We start from the raw sequence: 19,412 nt of genomic DNA on the forward strand, positions 1-19,412 counted from the left end.
GTGTTGATTGCAGGTGGCCCTGCAATCAACTGGCAACACGTTCAGGGTGTTCCCTGCCTTTGCCCAAAAACATGACCCTAGATTCACCAGTTTCCAAAAAACGGATGAAGTGATTGTTATGAGCTCATCTATTGTAAATGTTTCTAGATATTTTGAAATGTTCAAATCACCTTTTTATTTAAAATCATGCTCTGCAGTACAGTACAGGATGCTCAAAGGCAATCAAATCTCGATATCTGAAACCACAATAACACAATGTATAACAGGCAACATTTTAAAACAATAATATACATTTTATTTAAAAATCTGATTTGTTTAGTTGTGTTTTTTGACTAATTGCAGTGTAGAAGGAAAAGCAGCTCATGCATGCAAAAAACGTCTGGCTTTGCAGCAAGTTGCATCTTACAGTCCTTTTCATGTTCTTGCAGAGTGACAGAAGTCAAATCCCTCCACTTACATGAATATGTGGTGAAAACCTAACATCAAATGCTTAATAAATAGAAGATTTTGGCAAAACAGCAACGCTACGAACAACAAACAAAGCTTTTACTGTAGAAACCCACACTTTTAAGATCATGTATGTGTTCTTTTATTAAATATGAGGAAGTAAACATGAACACCTTATGCAAACATTGTAAACCAAATCATATTTGACTCAATTCTCATTACCGGAAATCAAAGATGATTGTGGTGAATTTTTCTTTTCCTTTGCTTCTTCATAACATGCACTCTAACATGCAAAAACACACATTTACACAACGAATAAAAAAATGTCCTCAATAAGCTAATTCATGCTGCAGATTGACATTTTATAGTTTAAAAGTGACAAAAGAACAACCTGACATAAGAGCAAATACTCGTTCAATGCTCAATGTTATTATTGTCTATTTTTAAAAAAATGTTTAAAATTTTTATTTTTTTTATGGGAAAACATTCCAGGACTTGATGTAATGGATAATGGGACATCACTCTACAACTTCAACATAATTGGCTGGATAGAAACCCTCCTTCCCTCCACTTAACACTCCTCGACACCAGCCTTGGTCATCTTCCTCCTCAACCTTTAAGAAGACTTCACCTGCAGTAAAAGCACAAATCTAAGCAGAAATCCTCACATAAAAAATAGGAAAATCTGTGAAATGAATATTCAAACGCCCAAATGTTCACAAATATGTATCTTAATTGATTTAACACTAGTGGTATTATTACTATACGCATTATGGGTTACCTGCTTTAAAGGACAACTCATCGCCCTCCTCACCGACGTAGTCGTACAAAGCCCGCACCTTCACGCCCCCAATCATTACTCTGCAACACGAGGAAATGTTCAAATTGTTTTTTTTATAAGAGAAAAAAATTGAACCTAGGACAACCTACGGTCGACTTTCTTTTCCTTTCCGGTCCCTCTTCTTTCTCTTTAACCTTTTTACATGTGGGACCCATTCCTGTGGAAAAAGACAGAAGAAAGTGGGCAAAAACAAAACAGTCAAGAAAAAGTTCTTTAGAAAAATATATTGTTTTATTATTAAAGTACTTGTTATAGATCATTAAAATTCTTTAAATACCTCAATCTTTGGCCAGTCGGTTGGCATTCCTGGACCAAGATTGTTTTTCCACCATTTCAGATCATCTTCTTCATCGATGGACATCAGAGTCTGATGGAGCTCACTGTAAACTGCTTTCACACTAAGAACACAAGGCACTGTAATGGGACCACTTGATTTCAAGATAAAATTAATTTTTGGACGTAAGTAAAGGCACCTCTCATTGTTGGTGATGTCCAGATGTCTGTGGATTGAGAGGAAGACTTGCTTCAAAAAGCTGATTCTCTTCCTCTCTTCCTCCTGAGACTGTTCAAAAATGGCCTCCATCTCCTCCATGTAGCGAGGCGTGTAAGATGTCACTTCCTCCAGCCCCTTTTCGTATTGATCTCTTGCCTTTGGGGAGTTCAAAGTGACAAATCTGTGATGAACAACAGGGCTGTCCTCCCTACTGTACGTCTTTGGCCCAGGCTTTAATGCATATGAAGCATCTGGTTCTTTTCTCTGTTCTCATGCTGGTCTCCATAAACAGAGCAGAGTAACAACAACAACACCTCCACACATGGGAAATGCTCAGGGCAGAATTTTTAGGCTGAGTTTTATGTTTATAAATTTTCCCAAATGAAAAAATGTCTCCACATGAAATACTCCACGACTATATTTATGGAGAGCATATTGTCTTAATGCAGAATTGTGGAAAAAATAAATAAAAAAAATAATACAATTTTGTTGAAATTACAGTAAATGTGGCAAGATTACAACAACTTGACAACTTAGAATGAAGTGTTGAAGTGTGTTAACATCTGTTTTCACCTTTTCCTTCTCCTCTGTGGCCTTTTCTCTGGCTTCAGTGTGCTTCTGCTTTTTCTCTTCACTGATCTCAGAGTTCTCATTTGCTTGTTTCTCTTTGTCAAGGGCGACTTGTTCTCTCTGACAAGACTTGTGGTATGCAACTCGAGCTTTTTCCAGCTGTTGAAAATATATTTAAAAAAAAATGTATAACAGTTTCACCATTAAAAACTATGTCATTTTTTAAAAATGTCATTAAAGTCGGGTCATTTCACAATACTTAAATGTTTTTTGTTAAACCAAATTTTTGGAACCATGAAATGTGCTTTTTAAACCCATTAAGAAAGGATATTGTGCTTTTTAACAGGGTGTTTTTTTCAATACGAAGAATCACAATAATTTCCTTTATAAAAAAAATAGTGCCATTGTTATGGAACACTGTATTTTACAAACCCTTTTAATGCTCAATTTTAACTTTTGTAATAATAGCAACAGTTATTGAGGTGTTCTTGTATTTCTAACTATAAAAGATACAGACTAGTTGGATACACACTATATGACATCAGTAAGAATTTAAATTTCCTGTCATGTCTCCTGTATTCAAATTCATGCTAATCCTGTGATGCTTGAGCAAATGTCTCTTATTGCAAATGTTTGAAAATGTTTTTATGCCTCAATAGTGAGACTATTGTTTTTTTTTGTTACAATTTTGTTTTAAAGGTTCTCAAACCTTCACAAAGTTGTCTCAGGGATTTCATTCATCAGACTAGAACAACTTTCAAAGATGTTTCCTAAATTTCCTGTCTTGAGGTTTGCTTTTATATTTGAACATACATTTGAACAGCAAATCATACTGCAATAGTTTTGAAGTGTTTTTATTTTTGTGAATCCATGAAAACTACAAAAAAAGTTACAAATAAATTTGTAACCAAAGAAAATTACGTAGTCAATGACCAGAGAGAAGAATGAGATCTAGTGACATGTTGGTGGAGTCGGTTACTAAAATAACTGTGCATTTTGTGGTACAGACACAACTTTTGACATGGATTTACCTTAGGATCCTCTCTTTCTGAAAAACATGTTAGCCACGAGAAAATCCAAGATTTTAAATGTATATCATATACATATAGTAGTAGCCTGTAGGTTCCCCTCTAGTTTAAAGACTGCATTATCTGCAAGAACAGCCCATATTGTTGATACTGAGCCAAATAGGTGTTGAATATTTTTGTAACAATAATGTGTATGGCTGCCATCTTTAAAATTGCCCACCATTCGTGGTTAACGTTCTTTTCTTAACCCTTGTGCTATCCTAGACACTTTAACATTGGGAGTTGGGTCATCTAGACCCCGCAAGACAGTGCGGTGAACCTTTTTTGTTCAATGATTTGTGAACTTCATTGGTGTCCATGGATTACATGAAATCCTCTTCACCTTTATTCACCTTTGTCGTGATAGCGATAACACATCAATGTAAGAGTGGGGTCATGGGATAGCACAAGGGTTAAAGTGGGGATCCTAGGGTAAATCCATGCCAAATTTGGCACTTGTACAAAAAATTTCACATTTTTCTGAAATACGATCCTAACCGTCTCCGCTATATTATTTTGATGTGTAAGGACTTTTGGTGAAATAAATTGAGAGCCTTTTAAGATGAGTTTGAGACACAAAGACCATCCAAATATAAAATTTGAGAGCACTTCACTTCATGCTCTGAAGCTCACCTGTCTTTTTTAAATAATAAAGAAGCAAAAATTATTTGAAAAAGCACAAATGAAAAGAAACAGTTGAAGCAGTAATTCTTTTGAGTGAGAAATTGACAGATATCCAATGTTTAACACAAAAGCTCTGGTCAGAGTTTCAGTATGTGGGTTTTTGTGTGTTTTGGTTTTGCAGTTGTCAGCTTTTCTTACTTTTTGAGGGAAAACAGACACCACTGTCATATGTGTTCAACAGTGAAACTTTTAGGTGACATTAGCATTTAGCTCATTAGTTGAATTTAATCTGGAACAGCTGCTTTGTTCAGATTATAAGGAAAGCTTTTCAAGCACCTATATTTATGTTTTTGGCATCAGTAATCTTTTTGTGCAACACTAATTGTGCTGTTTTAAAACAGTAACACAACTTAATAGCATTTATAATATCAATGATTGATGATCTCGTCCATTCTATTCTAAAGTTTTGATCATGACTTTTTGACCAAAATTGAGTTTAACTGGGCAGATGCTTTTAATACTTTAGGTTTAAGCTTCAATTTATCAAATAGCAGAAATTAGGTTTATTGAGCTTGTACAAAATAACAGTTCCTCATTTAACAAAAGAGAAGTTGGTTATTTTCCCACTGAACAGAGATCTGGCACTTAAACTTTAATGTGAGACAATAGTAGCAGTGAAGTTTAGATACTTTTGGCTGAAAATAGTATTTTTTCTTTTTATTTTGGGCTTGCTATAAGCCAAGATAACTGTCCTTCTGGAAAAAGTTTCACCTTGAATCAGAGCTGTCTTTCAAACCACTAATTCAATCGCAGGCAAATGTATCTGATATGTGTGCTGGACCTTCTGTAGCTTTTTGGACCAGGGTTTCTGCGCACGTGAAAAATTTGTCTTGTTGTCGTAACTCTCCTTGAACCCACAAAAAAGCTTCTTGGGGAAAGTCCCTTTCTGCCAGGTTTTCACCCTCTCTCCTTCCTCCTCAACCAGGGACTGGGAGATAGAGGAGTGGAGGGCAGATAAACGTTCAGTGGAGGTGAAGAAACATTGCCACGCCCTCATGAGGGAGCCATAAAGTGGCCCTTGAGGGGAAGAAAGAGAGGCATGACTTAAAATTTGGAGCAGATTAGTTAGCTTACTAAACTCAATTTAAATGCTGTTTTAAATACTTACGTGAATCTACAATTGACTTCCACTTGTTGCTCCACTGACTAAGCTGCTGAGCGTACTGCTTCTCCACTTTTGCCCTCTCCGCAAAGCAGGCCACTATGTCATTGCAAGCCTGAAATGACTGATCTGTTCGTTGGACTGCACGCACAAAATTCCCCGGCTTGAGGAAAGGAAGTAAAAGATGGAAATTGTGTTTGTAAACATTCAAACCAGTTGGAGTGCCTGCATTTTTTTGCATAAAATTGTTCCTCACCATCCAAAAACTTTGTTTTTTGACATCCTCGATCGCTTCTCTGGGGAGGTTTGCCATTTTTGGGAATGTGTCTGTCTCAGAAAGCAAAATACTGTTTGTGTGGAGAAGCACAGCAGGGAAGGCAGCAGGTTTTGTATAAAGACACTCCTGTAAACAATGTTGTTTCCTCTTTTATTGGAGTAAGTTTCTCACGATAAAGAGTTCTTTTTTTTGCTTTTTTTTTTTACTTTTGCTGCACTTCTCCCATAAAAACGCAAATGAAATGTACACTGCACAAAGCACACATACCCCCCTCCCCAAACCTCTGCATGACTAAAGGGAGTGCCGTCCCAGTGCAGACTGGAATTCACAGGGGTGGGATCTGCCAGCAGGAACAGAACAGCTGCTCCAGCATTCTTCCTGATGCCTTCCCAAAATAAACAGCAGAGAAAGGTCATCTTTCCCGTCGCTCTGACTAATACGAAGCCTAATAAAACCAACCGCCTTCATCCCAGATTTCAGCCATACACTTCACAGATTATGATCAAAAGAAGGGACAGATTTCTGATCCAGCTGCACATGAAAGAGTTCAGCAGAACTAAACGTGCTCACTGTGGACATTTCTGGTGTGGCAGATAAACAGAGAGGCAGAAAGACGGGGGAAGAAAGGAAACAAACTGAAGGAGATGCATGCACAGACATGCACAGAGTTGTCACATTCAGGCCTATTTATGTCTTTGAGTTGACACACTGTTGGCTGAGTAATTGGAAAGTGACTAACTACGCTGCAAGATTGAGCATGACAAAGATTCAGAGCAGTCTGTGACTTAATGACTAAATTAAATTTTGTTTCTCCTAAAGCCTTTAATTTTTCTAAGTAAAAAGTAGAAGCAATGCAAACTTCAACCTGTTTTTGTCTTAAATTTCATTCAGTTTTCAATGAAAAAAGACAAGCAAGCAAAAACAAGCAAGTCACTCTTTTAATTTAATCACACCAATTAATTGCAATTCTTTCATAATAAACCACACAAAGCACCAAATAAAAGAAAAAAAAAGAAAAGGAAAAGATGAAGTGGCAACTGTGCAGTCATTCCTTGAAGCTGCCATCACTTACATTTATCTTTGAATCACCACAGATCACTCAAATGACCACTGGTTACTGTAGTTCAAGGTCTGCGGAGGATTTCTCTCCATATTCTGCCTGTCCCAGTGTGCCTCACCTTTAACTAGTGCTTCCCCCCTCTCTGCTCTCTGGCTGACCCAGTTATCCCATTGCATTTAAAGTTACACTCATGCATGTTGTTGATCTCAAGGTGGGTGTGCGACAACTCAAGACAGCAGAATATAAAGAAAATTTTAAAACAAAGCTGAATAGTAACCACTAAGACGTTAATTGGCTTCAGGGCAAACAAACAGAAAAAAAAAAGAAAAAAAAGAAACTTACCTCTCTGTCTCCCCTCCCACGTCAGCTGTGGTTTGCTCCCACTCATGAACTTCAGTTTTACTTTAATCCCATGCTTTCATGGCTAGATGGCTACTGTCTTATCAGGGTGTTTAGCTCTCCCAGCTCTGTGTGACCAACTCTCCACTCTATTATTAAAAAACAGTTGGGAAAAAAAAGCCCCCCTCCTTCTCGCTGCCTGGTCATCACTCCCTCCTTCTCTCAATATGGTGCTAATGAGACCTTACATTTAATTATAACTGTTCACCGCTTAGCTACAGGTATGTGTTTGCTGCACACACCCGTGAACTTATTAGTGGATGTGTGTGACAAGAGCAGTTTGGTTTTCCCTGCGACCTTCCACCCTCAGTGGGTTTGTAAAGTACAGTAAAGGGCATGTTGATCAACTATCTGTCCTCTTTTTTTAATGACGTTCTCCTCTGAAGATGAAGGCGCCACTTCTGTCTGTTTGCTGCTTTTCTTTTCTGGCCTTGGAGATTGCTCATTCATGTAGAACTGCTAGAAGTTGTAAACATCACAAGGACATGTCAACAGAAGAGGCTCAGCGTGTACTGAAGGCTTTGCGTCAAGCTCAGAGATACTATGGATAAACCTTTCCATTGTATATTTTTACCAGTGTGTCATTAACATTCGACACTGTAAGTCCCAATCAAATTTTCCTTTGATCTATTGTAAAAGTGTTTCCAGTGGTCTTTAATTATGATTTTTCATTTTTTTGGCAAAATCGAAAAAATCTGTGTCGCTTTGTAGGATATAGTCTCTGCAGAGTGGCATGAGTTTATCAGAAATTAGCCCGTGAAATTAGCTGAACTATTTACTTGCTTACAGCCCCTTTCAACCCCAACCTAACATAGCCAGTTCAACAAAAATGGTGAACAATATTGGAGCTATCCATCCGTACAGATTTGAGCCAGCTGACATACATGGATCTATTTGTCTGCAAGTGGATGCATCTAAATGGAGGGAGCTTGGGGCCTGCCAATTGTTGCACCTGTCACCGCTACAAGCTTTATCCAACTGCATTTCTTCGTCTGCTCCTGATTCACAATGATTTGAATAAAGAAATACTCAGAAATGCAATTTTAAGCTTAATTTTCTTTATATATGTCCGCCATCATGAGAAAAAAACGTCACAAGAACATGTTAAAAACACCAAAAACATCATTTTCAAACTGGACTTCCTCAATTGGTTGTTTGACTAAATCTTTATTTTATCTGTCACACTAATAATGCAGCTACCTGACATGAGGTCAGATTTTATGAATGTGTATTCTGAGAAAAAACATTTTTTTTATGTGAAGTTGAACCTTTTCCCTAAAGACTCGTATTGTGAAAGTTTGGTTCTTTCAATCCGTCTTTTTCTTCTTGTTTGAACAGACTCCACTAAGCCTTTTCTGTTTCCTAGTGTAACTCTCCAACCTAAACCTGCTTTCTCTCTTGAACTTTGTGTTTTGACTCTGATTTTTTGAGTTTGGCTCTCCAAACTGGTTGCACCTTGTTTTTTATTCTGAGTTTTGGATTGTGGGGCGTGATTATGTCAAGAGTAAAAAGCAGCAGCCTGGAGGCCCTGCTGTTGAAACAAATTCATCCTGATCAGAACCAAAAACTCAGCTGAATCAAATTAATACTCCACAGGCCAGACATTACCCTGGGAGTGAGGGCTCAAACAAACTGAACATAGTTGCAGCTTGTAGGGAGATGTGGACATGACTCACAGTAGAGAAGGACAATGGACAAACCAGACTCCTTGGTTGAATCCGAATGCGGGGAAGAATTCGGATTCGGGGTAGGCCCTACCCCTACGGCCACGGCTTCTCCCTATACCCCTCCAATTTCAATTATGGGGTATTTTGAGGGGTAAGGTTGTTCAAAATACTTTTTTTTTAGGGGCTAAGCCTTGCATCCCTCTGCAGAGAGGGTGTTCTGCGTTGCTCTATGCCGCAGAGGGAAAGCATTTTTCTTCATGAGGGTGAGCTCTGATCCACAAAATTTTACATTTAAATATTAATAATGACTTTCAGTCAGACAACTCATGCAGTAAAAAATATTTATTTTCACATTCTTTAAGTTGGCATTCACATTCTTTTAGTTTGGCATAAGGCTCCGTACAATTCCATGAGACAAGATTTCCATAAGACTTTTGGGTAATAACTACCCCTAACGGAGCTCACAGGTGGAAGCCGGAGAGGGTGGGGCGACGAACGCTGCGCTTGCGGTAAAGGAAGATAATGAACAACTGCACACCTGGACTTAAATAGGACGCTGGAAAGGTGAGTTGATTAACTGAACCGCCCTAGAGGAGTAACCAAGTAAAACACTGCTAGAGTAGTCTGCCTGAAAGGCGACCAAGGTTGCTAATTTTTGTTTTAGCATGACCTTTTTAAAGTTACAAAACCGATGTTATACATATTTCTGAGCGCTTGCAGCTCTGTGCTAACAAAGATGACCAGCGAATATTGATCATTGGGTGGGAATAACGAATTCGAAGGCACACTACTCACAACATAGCCTTGAAAATTTAGTGTGTTCTCAATTTCGTAGTGCTGTCTGAATATACAATTCCAAAATCGAGTGCCTAGAATTTTCCTAGAAGTCCCTGCGAAATACCAGTGTGCATCAATGTTCACTAGATTGGCGAAAATAGACCACAATGCATTGCATTTATACATATTTTCCCAAAAGTCTCCGTTTGGAGGGATAAATGTAGGGGTAGGGAGAAGCTGTGGGGCCAGTGGAGGAATTCTGCTTTGGTTTAGTGTCACTTTTCTGAAGTGTCCCAAAACCGGCACCTTGGGCATTTACATGAAGGTAAACTTTACTGTGCTGCATCTGAGGCAAAAAAAAAAAAAAAAACTATTCTGAGCAGAACTGATTATAAATAAATAAATAAAAAGCAAAGAAAAGGAATTCTATTTTTAAAATAAAACACCACATGCTAATATTACATTTTTGCTCAGACATTGTTCATGAAGTATTTTTGCCCAATTTGGTAAGGTTTGCTCCTCTCTTTTTTCAGATTTTCAATTACTTCTGTAATGAACTATTGCTCAGAAGGTTTCTTAGCCACTTTCTCAGCAGTTTTCATAAATGATTTAAACCAAATTAGGGTATCATTTTTAATATTTAAAAAACATTTTAATAAAATTTAAATATATTTTATGAAACCGTTCAAGCTAAAACTGTTATTTAAATGTTTTAATGTTGATCAAAACTTTTAAATAATATAACATAAACCATTTTAAATCATTTCATGGATTATGGATCCAGTTCTTTTTAACCTTTTCAAGAATTTGCTGTCATTTTAGTTAAAAGGGAATGACATTTGTAGTTTTATAAATAATGTAAAATTGCATTTCAATATGCAAGAATCAGGGTTTAATCCAACAAAAATACAGATGTCTTTTAAACTGGATTTAGATCTCTTTACTAAAAAAATTCTATTAAAAAATTACATATATTTTTATCAATACAACTACAATTTTTGTTCTTAGTCAGAGAGGAAAAATAACAAAAAATACTTTTAACCATGGTGTGTTTTTCCCACATTAATTTGAGTGTAACTGATCATGTTAAGCAGACATTATGGAACTTCAAAATGGCTATTCTGACAAGAAATGTTCACTCATAAACACTGAAAGCTGGACCATTTTTTGAAGATTAAAACAAACTTTCTTGATTTCTTGCAGATGCTGTTAAATTTTATTGCCACATTAAATAGTGTTAAGACATATTCAAAGACAAATAAAATCCATGTCTTCAGAGATACTGATTACATTCACAAGGATAAATGTTGTAGCTATGAAAGGAAGACATACATTTGTGAACGTTTGGATTAAAATTGTTCATTTTCACACCCTAAAACCAAACTATTAACTTTCCCATTTAGCCTATTTTCGCTAAATTATTTGGAAGGTGACATTGGATGTGGCATTTTCCCACCAACAGATAACTTCTAAGAAATGTCATATCTAGAATTCAGCAATTGCTTCATAATAACAGTTAAACAATATCATTTTCCAGACTTGAGTCTTTTATGAATGAAACCTTTTTCATTACGCACACTTAAAATGCCTCATTTTTTTTAATCAAAGCCACAAATTCTTTGAAAGCTAAAAACAAAAGACAAGGTAGATGCAAAAAATTTTTCCTTATGGACCCTTAAAACAACAGCCAAGATATAGAAGTTTTGCTTTAGATTTGCGCTCCTACTGTTTGTAAACACAAATTGTCTTTATGTTCTCATGAAAAATAATACCTGACATTTAAAAGTTTCCGAATTAAAATCAGCTGGAGAAACACAAAAGTGGTTTACAAATGCAAACCTAAAGAGCAACGATATTGGCAATTTGCTTTCAATAAAGAAGCAGCAACTCCCACATTTATCTGCTTCCAAGCCGTTTTTCATTGCTCTCCATGCCTCACAGGCGCACTTCAAATTGCTTCAAAGATGCAGCTACTTGTTGCTCCAAAATAGGCCGTTTCATCGTTCCCCATACCGTGAGCTCAAAACTTTTGTCCTGTTAGTTCATGAGACAGATGGGAAAACAATCCTGGATCAGAAAACAATGTTGTGTTCAACCACCACAGGGCTGTAAAGAGTCGCTGCCAAATGACTCAATTCAAACTGAGCACAGTTAAACTGGAACATTATGTGAATGTCTGTGGAAGAAATCCAAGGAGAAATGAGAATCACGACAGGGCTGTAGTTTATTTCAGTGTTTATTTCAACTCCTTATTAGTACCTCTATCATGTTGTTTATCAGCATATATGTAATTTATTCAAAACAGAATCTATTTGTATATGTACATATATATTTATATATGTATATATTTATATATATATATCTTTTATTTCTTCATACATACAGTATGGTCATACTTTAAATAGTGAAATTCATTATGCAAATCACTACACCTAAAATGCTTTTTAATTCCATAGAATGTAATGCTTTCTATACTACTGCTCAGTCCATTCAGATCTCAGACTAGTGTTGGTCACGAGATAAAGCATTGTGGCGGCTAAGCATGAGATTACAGTCCTTTGTTTGGGCTTATTTTGTAAAAATATACATAAACTAAGGTCAATGAGGTCAAAGCGGGGCAAGCAGTATAGAAAGCATTTACAGGAAACCCAAAGAAAAGCATAACCAAAACAAAGTATCAAAGAATTTGTCCACACTATTTGGAAGACAGAGATTCTTAAAAAGGTTTAAATACTTAATATTCTAATCTTTATTATACTATGTTTTGTTATCAATGTTGTCATCAATACATACAGAGCAACAAACTGTGTTTTTTGTGCACAGTTTAATTTACTGCACTGGTAAAATAAACCCAGGGATTGCAGGTTTACCTATTTGTAACACATACAGTATTTTAAGTTTATCACAGGATTTTTCTTTCTTTAAAGTGGGTCAGAGCATTCCTTTAAAGCATCAATGTGTGAAACGTTGGGATTGTCAGCTGGTGAGAAAACACAACAAAAAAATATGTTTTTTTCCGTCTATAAACATGTTTTGGAAAAGCCATTAAGGAGAGGAAAGCGTAGGTCAAGGGAGGAATTGGCTACCAACGCAGGCTGACAAACACACGCACATAATCAAACACTCTGACTCACAGAGGCAGAAGGCTGAGGAAGTCAGGCAGACAGAAAAGCATTAAAAAAGCCCTTTTTGATCACTGCACCTGCTATGTGAGAGAAAAGGGATCAACATGATGGCCTCAGAAAAGGATGGATCCATCCCTCGACCCATGCTATGGCCAAAAACCCAACTCTCTGAAAATGGTGTTAAATGACTTACTCAACCCCGTCTAATTCCACCTCTGTTTTTTCTTTGCTTTTTTGCAGAATAAGGAGGATAAAGTTCAATTAACATCAAGAATTTTTCGATATATTAAGTCCTCACCACATGATTTCAACAGTTATAAACACCCTGACCAGTTTGATATAAGTGATTGCTGATAGTACAAAACAAATGGTTCTACCAATCCAGTTTAACATTTAAGATATATTTAGAGCTTGCAAGTACAAACATACAAAGCATATTGGAGCGTCATCTGGGGGAATATGTCAAATATATAAAAACAGTACTATTATTGTCTATCTCATTTCTATAGACATTTACAAATAAACAAGGCTTCACCAGCCTCATTATGACTGTGGCTCACATTGTCAAAGCCACTTGATGCACTGGAGACAACTAAACTGATGTTAGGAGGTGTGTCGGATTTAGCCACAATCAACACACAACTGCTAGGTATCAGAATTTGAGCAGAAGTTTTGTAACTTTTCTTTTTAGACTCAGAATGTTCATTGCTGCTAAGCAGCAGATGGTGTGAGAATCCATCTGTCAGTGTGTGTGTTTTCTTCTTCAGGAAAAAACGGGGCATTAATTAAACGCATGTCTGTCAAAAGTGTACATTTTTAATTGAAGAGCTTTAAATAACTCTAGCCTTGATCACTCCCGTCCCACGAACATCATAACAACAACCTCTGCACGCTTGACACTTCACCAAACCATCAACGATCTATTGGTCTTAACAAAACTTAACCTGTTGAGGTCCACTGTTCTCTTCTTGCAAATCTTCTGTTATTGTTCATCTCTGTCAATTTGTTTCTTTCCCTCTCTTTGAATCACTCTTTCAGTCAGTGTCTCGGGGAGAGGTATTGACATGCAAAGGGGAGGAGAGACGCCTGGGAAGAAAAGGAAGCCAAATCAAAGAATGAGAATGGGCGGAGGTTTAATCTAAATAGATCAAACTAAATGAGGTCTTACAAATACATGTAAAAAAAAAAGAGAGAAAAGGGAATGAATGGAGAGATGAGGAAAACTTATAAAACAATATGCATCTATCAAAAGAAGGGTGTGAGTGAGCCAAATGGATGGAGGTAATACTGAGACACCTTGACGATCCATAACCATCCACTGCTTCCTTTAGGACCATTTGACGCAGTTCCCTTTACATGTTCCTGAGCCTGAGTTTGACCTCACTCACCTGTCCGTGAGTTTCTTGAGCGCCCTCTCAATGTTCATTCGATGTCCCACACGTATCACTCCCAGGTCCAAGAAGTCATCCTTAGTGAGCGAGGGCAGATGAGATCCGTCTATCTCATTATCTATAAAACGCTCTCTGTGTTCACCCAGATTTAGATAAGCCAACCAGTCGGCCACATCGTACTTGGTCCAGTAGGGGAGAGGCTTAATGGCAAATGGTTTAGTTGGTGGAGGAGGGTTGACGTGGGGATAGCTGAGACATGAGGGACTAGGTGGCAGATGCATGGGGGAGGAAGCCCCGGAGAAAAATGGAGTGGGGGAGATGGAGCGAGAGACAAGCAGGGGGTTTGCACTTGGAACACAAGAGGGGGAGAAGAGCGGGGGAGTTGATGCTTGGTAGGGGTCTGCCACAGGGAGGCCAGGAGATGGAGGAGTGAATGGACTGGAAAAGTCGAAGGGATTGTTGTAGACGGGTGTTGTGGGAAGAATGGGGAGAGAAGAAGGTCTGGGAGGGGTGGGGTTTGACTGTTCGGTGTTGTAGATGAGAGGGCTGGGAGCTCGGCGTCTTGAGACGGAAGACCTCCTCTCCTTAGTGGGACTACATTGAAAATCAAAAGTCTGCCTACGAAACTTGGATCTGTGCTTAGGTGATGTTGGGTATGGGCAGTATGTCGGAGAATGGGGAGGGTGTGAATGCACTGGGGAGGTAGGCACCTGTGGAGAAGGGGATCGGGTCCAGTTGTGCTGAACTGGGACTTGAGAAGAAGGTGAAACAGAAGGGGTGGCCGAGAGGTTGGGTGTCAGGATCTGATGGTGCTGTGGGGAGGAGGTCGGTAGCGGTGAAGTGGAGCGTCCAGTAGGCGGGCTGTGGAATGCATCAGTGAAATCTGCTGAATACCTGGGAAAAAAAGCACACAAAAACCTTAATGTGACCTCATCGGCATTTAATGTTCATCAGCATCAGCATGAAATGTTCATAAAAGTATTTATCTGATTATAACTTTTCAGTGTCATGTAAAAAGTCTTGTTTCTAAGCTCAATTTTCCAAACTACATTTCATTTTCTTTCATTTCTAAGATTAAAATATCTTTTAAAAGAATTAAGGTTTGTGAAATTCAGAAAAAAAACTTCATTACAAATCTATTAGCAAGGTTGACTATCTTTGCCAATAAGTAAAAGTTGTCAAAGACAAACATTAATCAGCAATGAACTGAGAAACAGTGGCAGATGTTTGTCAATCTTTTCAACTATATCTAAACAACTTTGAGACCAAAACCTCAAAATATGAAAAAGGATTTACAAGTTAAAGCCATCCAGAACTGTCATAATTTTTGTGGTTCTCCCTAAAGACAAAGCGCCAGAGGAACCACAAAAAACACAGAGGCCACATCTCAGACTCTACAAGTCCCAGTTAACATCTTCCTTGTAAACTATGAAGACAGAATTTGTATGCATGACTTTTACATTAAAGCCACATTTACACACGGACATAGAACTTTTCAGTTTGTACACAAATTGTCTCACATTTGAATAAATGCATCAGCAACAATTTTAGTATCTTAAAATTAATCGAAGCATAATGTTTTACACAAAGTTGAACATAAAGATGTCTATCAGACAGCTTAATCATTATTCAAATTGTGTCATTTTGCCAAATAACTCTAAGGTAATTAGCAAAACCAAAACAGAAGAATTAAATTGGTAAAAAAAAGTCAAGTGGTATTTTAGTGGTTAACCAAACAGTCTAGTTCTCATAAAACTGAAACTGAAGTGTTGGGCCTTTAAAAAAAAAAAAAAGTAATTTCTGAATAAACAAAAGATATGACAAAACTAAAACATCAATTAAAAAACTGTGGTAAAAACCATGACTTATTTTTTCGCATCGCTCCATTAGAGTCTGACTGACATGGTGCCATTTTATTCTCTGTTGTGTTTACTGAGGATGTGAATATAATTCTAAAAGGGAAATTCATTTTAATTTTAATGTCATATTTCACTAAAACAAAGAAAACACAATTTTTTTGTGTTTTCACCCATTGGTTGCCCTCATTGTTGCATACACGATCATTCAGAACAAATGAGTAAAAACAAACAAACCTATGCATGGTGGGGGACTTTGGAGCATGACTCCAGTCATCCATGCTCTTCATGCTACCCATCTGTTGTAGCTTGGAACTTAGCTCATTGATGATGCTGGCTTTTACGCCTGAAAAAGGAGAGTGGAGTCTACGACCGTCTAAAACAATACTACCCCCTTGAACTGCACCTTGATCATTTTCCGCCATTTCTGCCCAGACCACTGATCGAGAGTCCATGGGCCTTTCTAAACAGGTCACCAGAGCAGAGCTAAAGCCATCCTCCATTTTAGATCGACTGGGGTTGTGCTTCTTCTCATCTGCAAAAGTTCCATCTAAACAAGAATCTTCTGGGTTGTTTTGTCGTTTTAATTGCAAAGGAGCAGGGTTGGTGCTGCTCTGCCTTCGTAGAGCAATAGGTTGGATCCTTCCTCCTCCTTCTTTGTATTGACTCATCTTTGGAAAGACAGGATTTGCTAGTTTGGTGTTATGCCCCTCAAACGCTTGCCCGACTGAATATGCAGCATAGGAATCCTTATGTTCGGTGCCTCTCTCCTCCTTTCCTCCTCTTCCATCTCCGCCATGCCCTCCTCTGTCTCCCCTTAAACCCAGCATTTCTAAATGATGGTCACTACTGCTGTGACTGTCTAGCTCCTCAATTCCAGAGTCCACCACAGCATCCTGCCAGTCTCCACTTTTGGGCATGACTGTAGAGTGTTGACTGTGGTCTGCAGCTTTGCCCTCTATGCTGAGGCTGGCCTTGCGCCCAGCCAAGGTCATGCTATAATCCGAGGACGCTGGAGAGGTTGTAGTGGTTGTGGCAGCTGCAGTTGCTGTCATAGTGGTGGTAGCATAGGTCATGGTGGTAGTGAGTGCCGCCGTTCCTCTGTCTTGGGCGGGAGTGTGAACACTTACTGGGGAGTCACTGGAGCTGTTGTAATATGACTGTGAATGGGACATGGGCTGTGGTCTGTGTAATGACATCCCAGTTGTGGTAGTGTTGGTAGAAGATGGGGGAAATATTTGTGGAGAGGGATAGGATGGTGACAGAGCAGACTGTGTGAGGTTAGCTACCTCACTATCATAAGAAGTGAGACTGGAACCAGCAGAATCCCCACCTTGTGAAGATGAATGATGTACATTTGTGGACTTTGAAGATGAATGAGTTGGTGGGCCAGGACAAACTGAGTGGTGACCTTGCTGCTGATGGTGCTGAGCGAACTCCTGGACCCTCTCATTCTTACCGTTGGCAAACTGTAGTGGTGGGGGCAATGGATCTGCAAAGACAAACTCTTCATCTACATCTATTGAGGGAGCTGGTGGAGGTAAAACCATTAGACCTAGGCCTCCACCGGCCTCAGCTCTTGCTTCTCTTGTACTGTCATTTGTATGTGATGGAGCTGTTGGAACAGTGTACTGAGGAATGTAGCTGGTGTTATGAGCGTTCTCCATTTGGAGATAGGATGGTCTACGTGGGGCTGGTTGAGTGGGAGGAGGAGGAGGATGTAGCGGTGGAGCAGATCTGCTGTCATAATGGTCCATCTCTCTCTCCCTGCTGCTCTGAGAGTAGTACTGGGTTGACGACTGACTGGTTCTGTCCTCAGAGAAGCGAACTCTAAGGCCTTCTCTGTGTCCTCCTTCCTTTTCTCTCTCTATTCTTTCTCCACCTCCTCCCAAACGTAATATCCTTGGTGACTGTGGTCGGCTCAAAGACGCAGGTGAGGTGGTAGTTGTGGGCGAGCTAAGGTGGAGAGAAACTGGAGATGTATAGGTTGATTGTGTTGGGGTAGCAAAAAGCGAAGGTGTGGGAGTCTGAATCGGAGTTGGAAAAGATCCAACTGTAGACATCTGTCGGCCAAAATGTCTGTCCTCTCGGCGTGGCCTGCGGTCATCTTTAAGGGCCCTCTCCCTTGCAGCCAAAGCCAATCCAAGAGGAGAAGAGGGGTCCAAAACTTTTCCCGTCAGTGGATGAATGAATGCAGTAGCTGGCTGGGATCCATACAATGAAGGAGCTGACTTGGGTTGGCCATCTTGACCAAGAATTGGAGAAGAGTACTCAGGCAGACCGAATGCCGGGGGCATGCTACTAGAATAGTTCACATAGCTGTCTGCAGAAAACATGCCTTCATCTATAGACTTGGAGGATCGAAGTCGAGGCGTGGGCACTTCTATTTGTGACCCCTGTAATGGCTGAATTCGGGTCCCTGATGCTCCTCCTCCCTCCCCTGCTCCACCTCCTGCTTCCCCCTGGATGTCCTCCTCAGATGAAAGAAAGAAAGAGGCACTCTTTCGTCTCATCTCTCTGAAACGTTCCCTTTCTCTGCGAGCCCCTGATCCTTCCAGTGCTTTGTTAAATGTTGAGGTGTAGTCGACATTTTCCAGATTTTGCTGTGAGGAAACAGCAGGAGCAACAGTTGACGACTGTAAAGATGTTTGAGTCTGAGGTGGCAAGGAGGTGAGTGGAGAGGGCAGACTTGCATTGGGGCTTTCTGTGGTTGCATCTCCAGAGGTTTGGTCCTCAGCCTCCTGAGAGGGCTCGGCCTCCATGCTGCTGCCCTGACTGCTTCGACCACTGCTGCTAGTGGAGGGGGCTTTGACGATAATGGTGGGAATGGGAATTGAGCTTTTCTCTTTTGTGGCACCTCCTTTGCCTCGATGCTGTCTTTGTCCATCTTCCACCTTTGACTGCTTTATTAAAGCTCCACGTCCACCCCTTTTTGCCACGTTCCTACCACCTCCCCCTCCCTGCTCCCGGCTGGTCACTTGTGTGGGATGCTGTTGTGGCTGTTGGGCCTTAGGCTTAGCACTTGTTGGGGGTGTAGCACTACTGTAGCCCCTTCTTAACCCTCCCATCTTACCACCACCTCTCCGAGGTACATCTGGTTCTCTGATGCAAAGCCCTTCCGATTGTCTGCGGAGTGTGGGAACCATAACTGGTTGGTTCATCACACCAGGCCCTCCCCTCTCCCAGCCACCTTGAGCAGGATGGCCTGGCTGAGAGTGGAGCTGGTAGTGGCCTTGAGGTACAGAGGGAATTGGCATAGCAGGCCCTCTACCAGTGTAAGGTCCTGCAGACAAAGGTGGCTCTGGTGCAGATGTGTTTGGGGGTGGGGGAATTTCTTCTGGTCCTGGCACTGATAAGCTGCGAGCTAGTTTCATTGCAGGTGGGTGAAGGTACTGACGCTCTTCATCTGTTAAACCTGGGCATAAAACACAAAACCAGTTGTCAGCACCTATCAAGGACAAATCCATCAATTGAGCTAATATAAACATTTTAGCAGCATTTACCAATTGATTTTTGACGCATCATTCCAGGGTGCTGCGACCCGTGGCCTGGCTGAAAGTGAGCTTGGTTGTAGCCGAAACCTGGTCCGCTCTGTACAACTGACTGCTGCTCATAAGGCTGCTTCATTGGTGTGAGCATATGTATACAAATATGGA

The 19,412-nt window shown here is 39.7% G+C and overlaps 2 protein-coding genes across 5 annotated transcripts in view; both read right to left on the reverse strand.

Annotated features, from left to right (window-relative positions):
* Positions 1-156: 156 nt before the first annotated feature.
* Positions 157-7,041, reverse strand: LOC101167654 (protein kinase C and casein kinase substrate in neurons 2 protein). The gene is made up of 10 exons (XM_011488174.3): positions 6,884-7,041; positions 5,461-5,531; positions 5,211-5,367; positions 4,884-5,119; positions 2,355-2,510; positions 1,762-1,937; positions 1,566-1,686; positions 1,378-1,445; positions 1,229-1,308; positions 157-1,078 (listed from the first exon to the last, which is right to left on the reverse strand). Exons 1-10 carry the CDS (start codon positions 6,927-6,929, stop codon positions 966-968), a joined length of 1,224 nt encoding a protein of 407 aa, XP_011486476.1. The 5' UTR covers positions 6,930-7,041; the 3' UTR covers positions 157-965.
* Positions 7,042-11,602: 4,561 nt separating this feature from the next.
* The window catches only part of LOC101167744 (SH3 and multiple ankyrin repeat domains protein 1-like), a 47,115-nt gene continuing 39,305 nt past the window's right edge, over positions 11,603-19,412 (reverse strand). For 3 of the 4 annotated variants that reach the window (XM_023949484.1, XM_023949485.1, XM_023949482.1), the window contains 4 exons: positions 19,260-19,377; positions 15,994-19,171; positions 13,898-14,794; positions 11,603-13,595 (listed from right to left, as the gene is read on the reverse strand). In XM_023949484.1, the coding sequence (XP_023805252.1) occupies positions 13,544-13,595; positions 13,898-14,794; positions 15,994-19,171; positions 19,260-19,377 (4,245 nt within the window). In that variant the 3' untranslated portion in view covers positions 11,603-13,543. The remainder of the gene's footprint in view (positions 13,596-13,897; positions 14,795-15,993; positions 19,172-19,259; positions 19,378-19,412) is intronic. The other variant, XM_023949483.1, reaches the window with a different exon arrangement.

Source organism: Oryzias latipes, chromosome 19, assembly GCF_002234675.1.
Source record: "Oryzias latipes chromosome 19, ASM223467v1".
NCBI classification, from domain to species: Eukaryota; Metazoa; Chordata; class Actinopteri; order Beloniformes; family Adrianichthyidae; genus Oryzias; species Oryzias latipes.

What these genes read in the sequence shown, in the direction of transcription:
- LOC101167654 (XM_011488174.3), bottom strand. Translation starts at nt 6,929, where the DNA reads ATGAGTGGGAGCAAACCACAGCTGACGTGGGAGGGGAGACAGAGAG. An exon ending in GTGGGAGGGGAGACAGAGAG is followed by an intron (nt 5,532 to 6,883) that starts GTAAGTTTCTTT and finishes TTTCTGAGACAG; the next exon opens with ACACATTCCCAAAAATGGCA. An exon ending in GAAGTCAATTGTAGATTCAC is followed by an intron (nt 5,120 to 5,210) that starts GTAAGTATTTAA and finishes CTTCCCCTCAAG; the next exon opens with GGCCACTTTATGGCTCCCTC.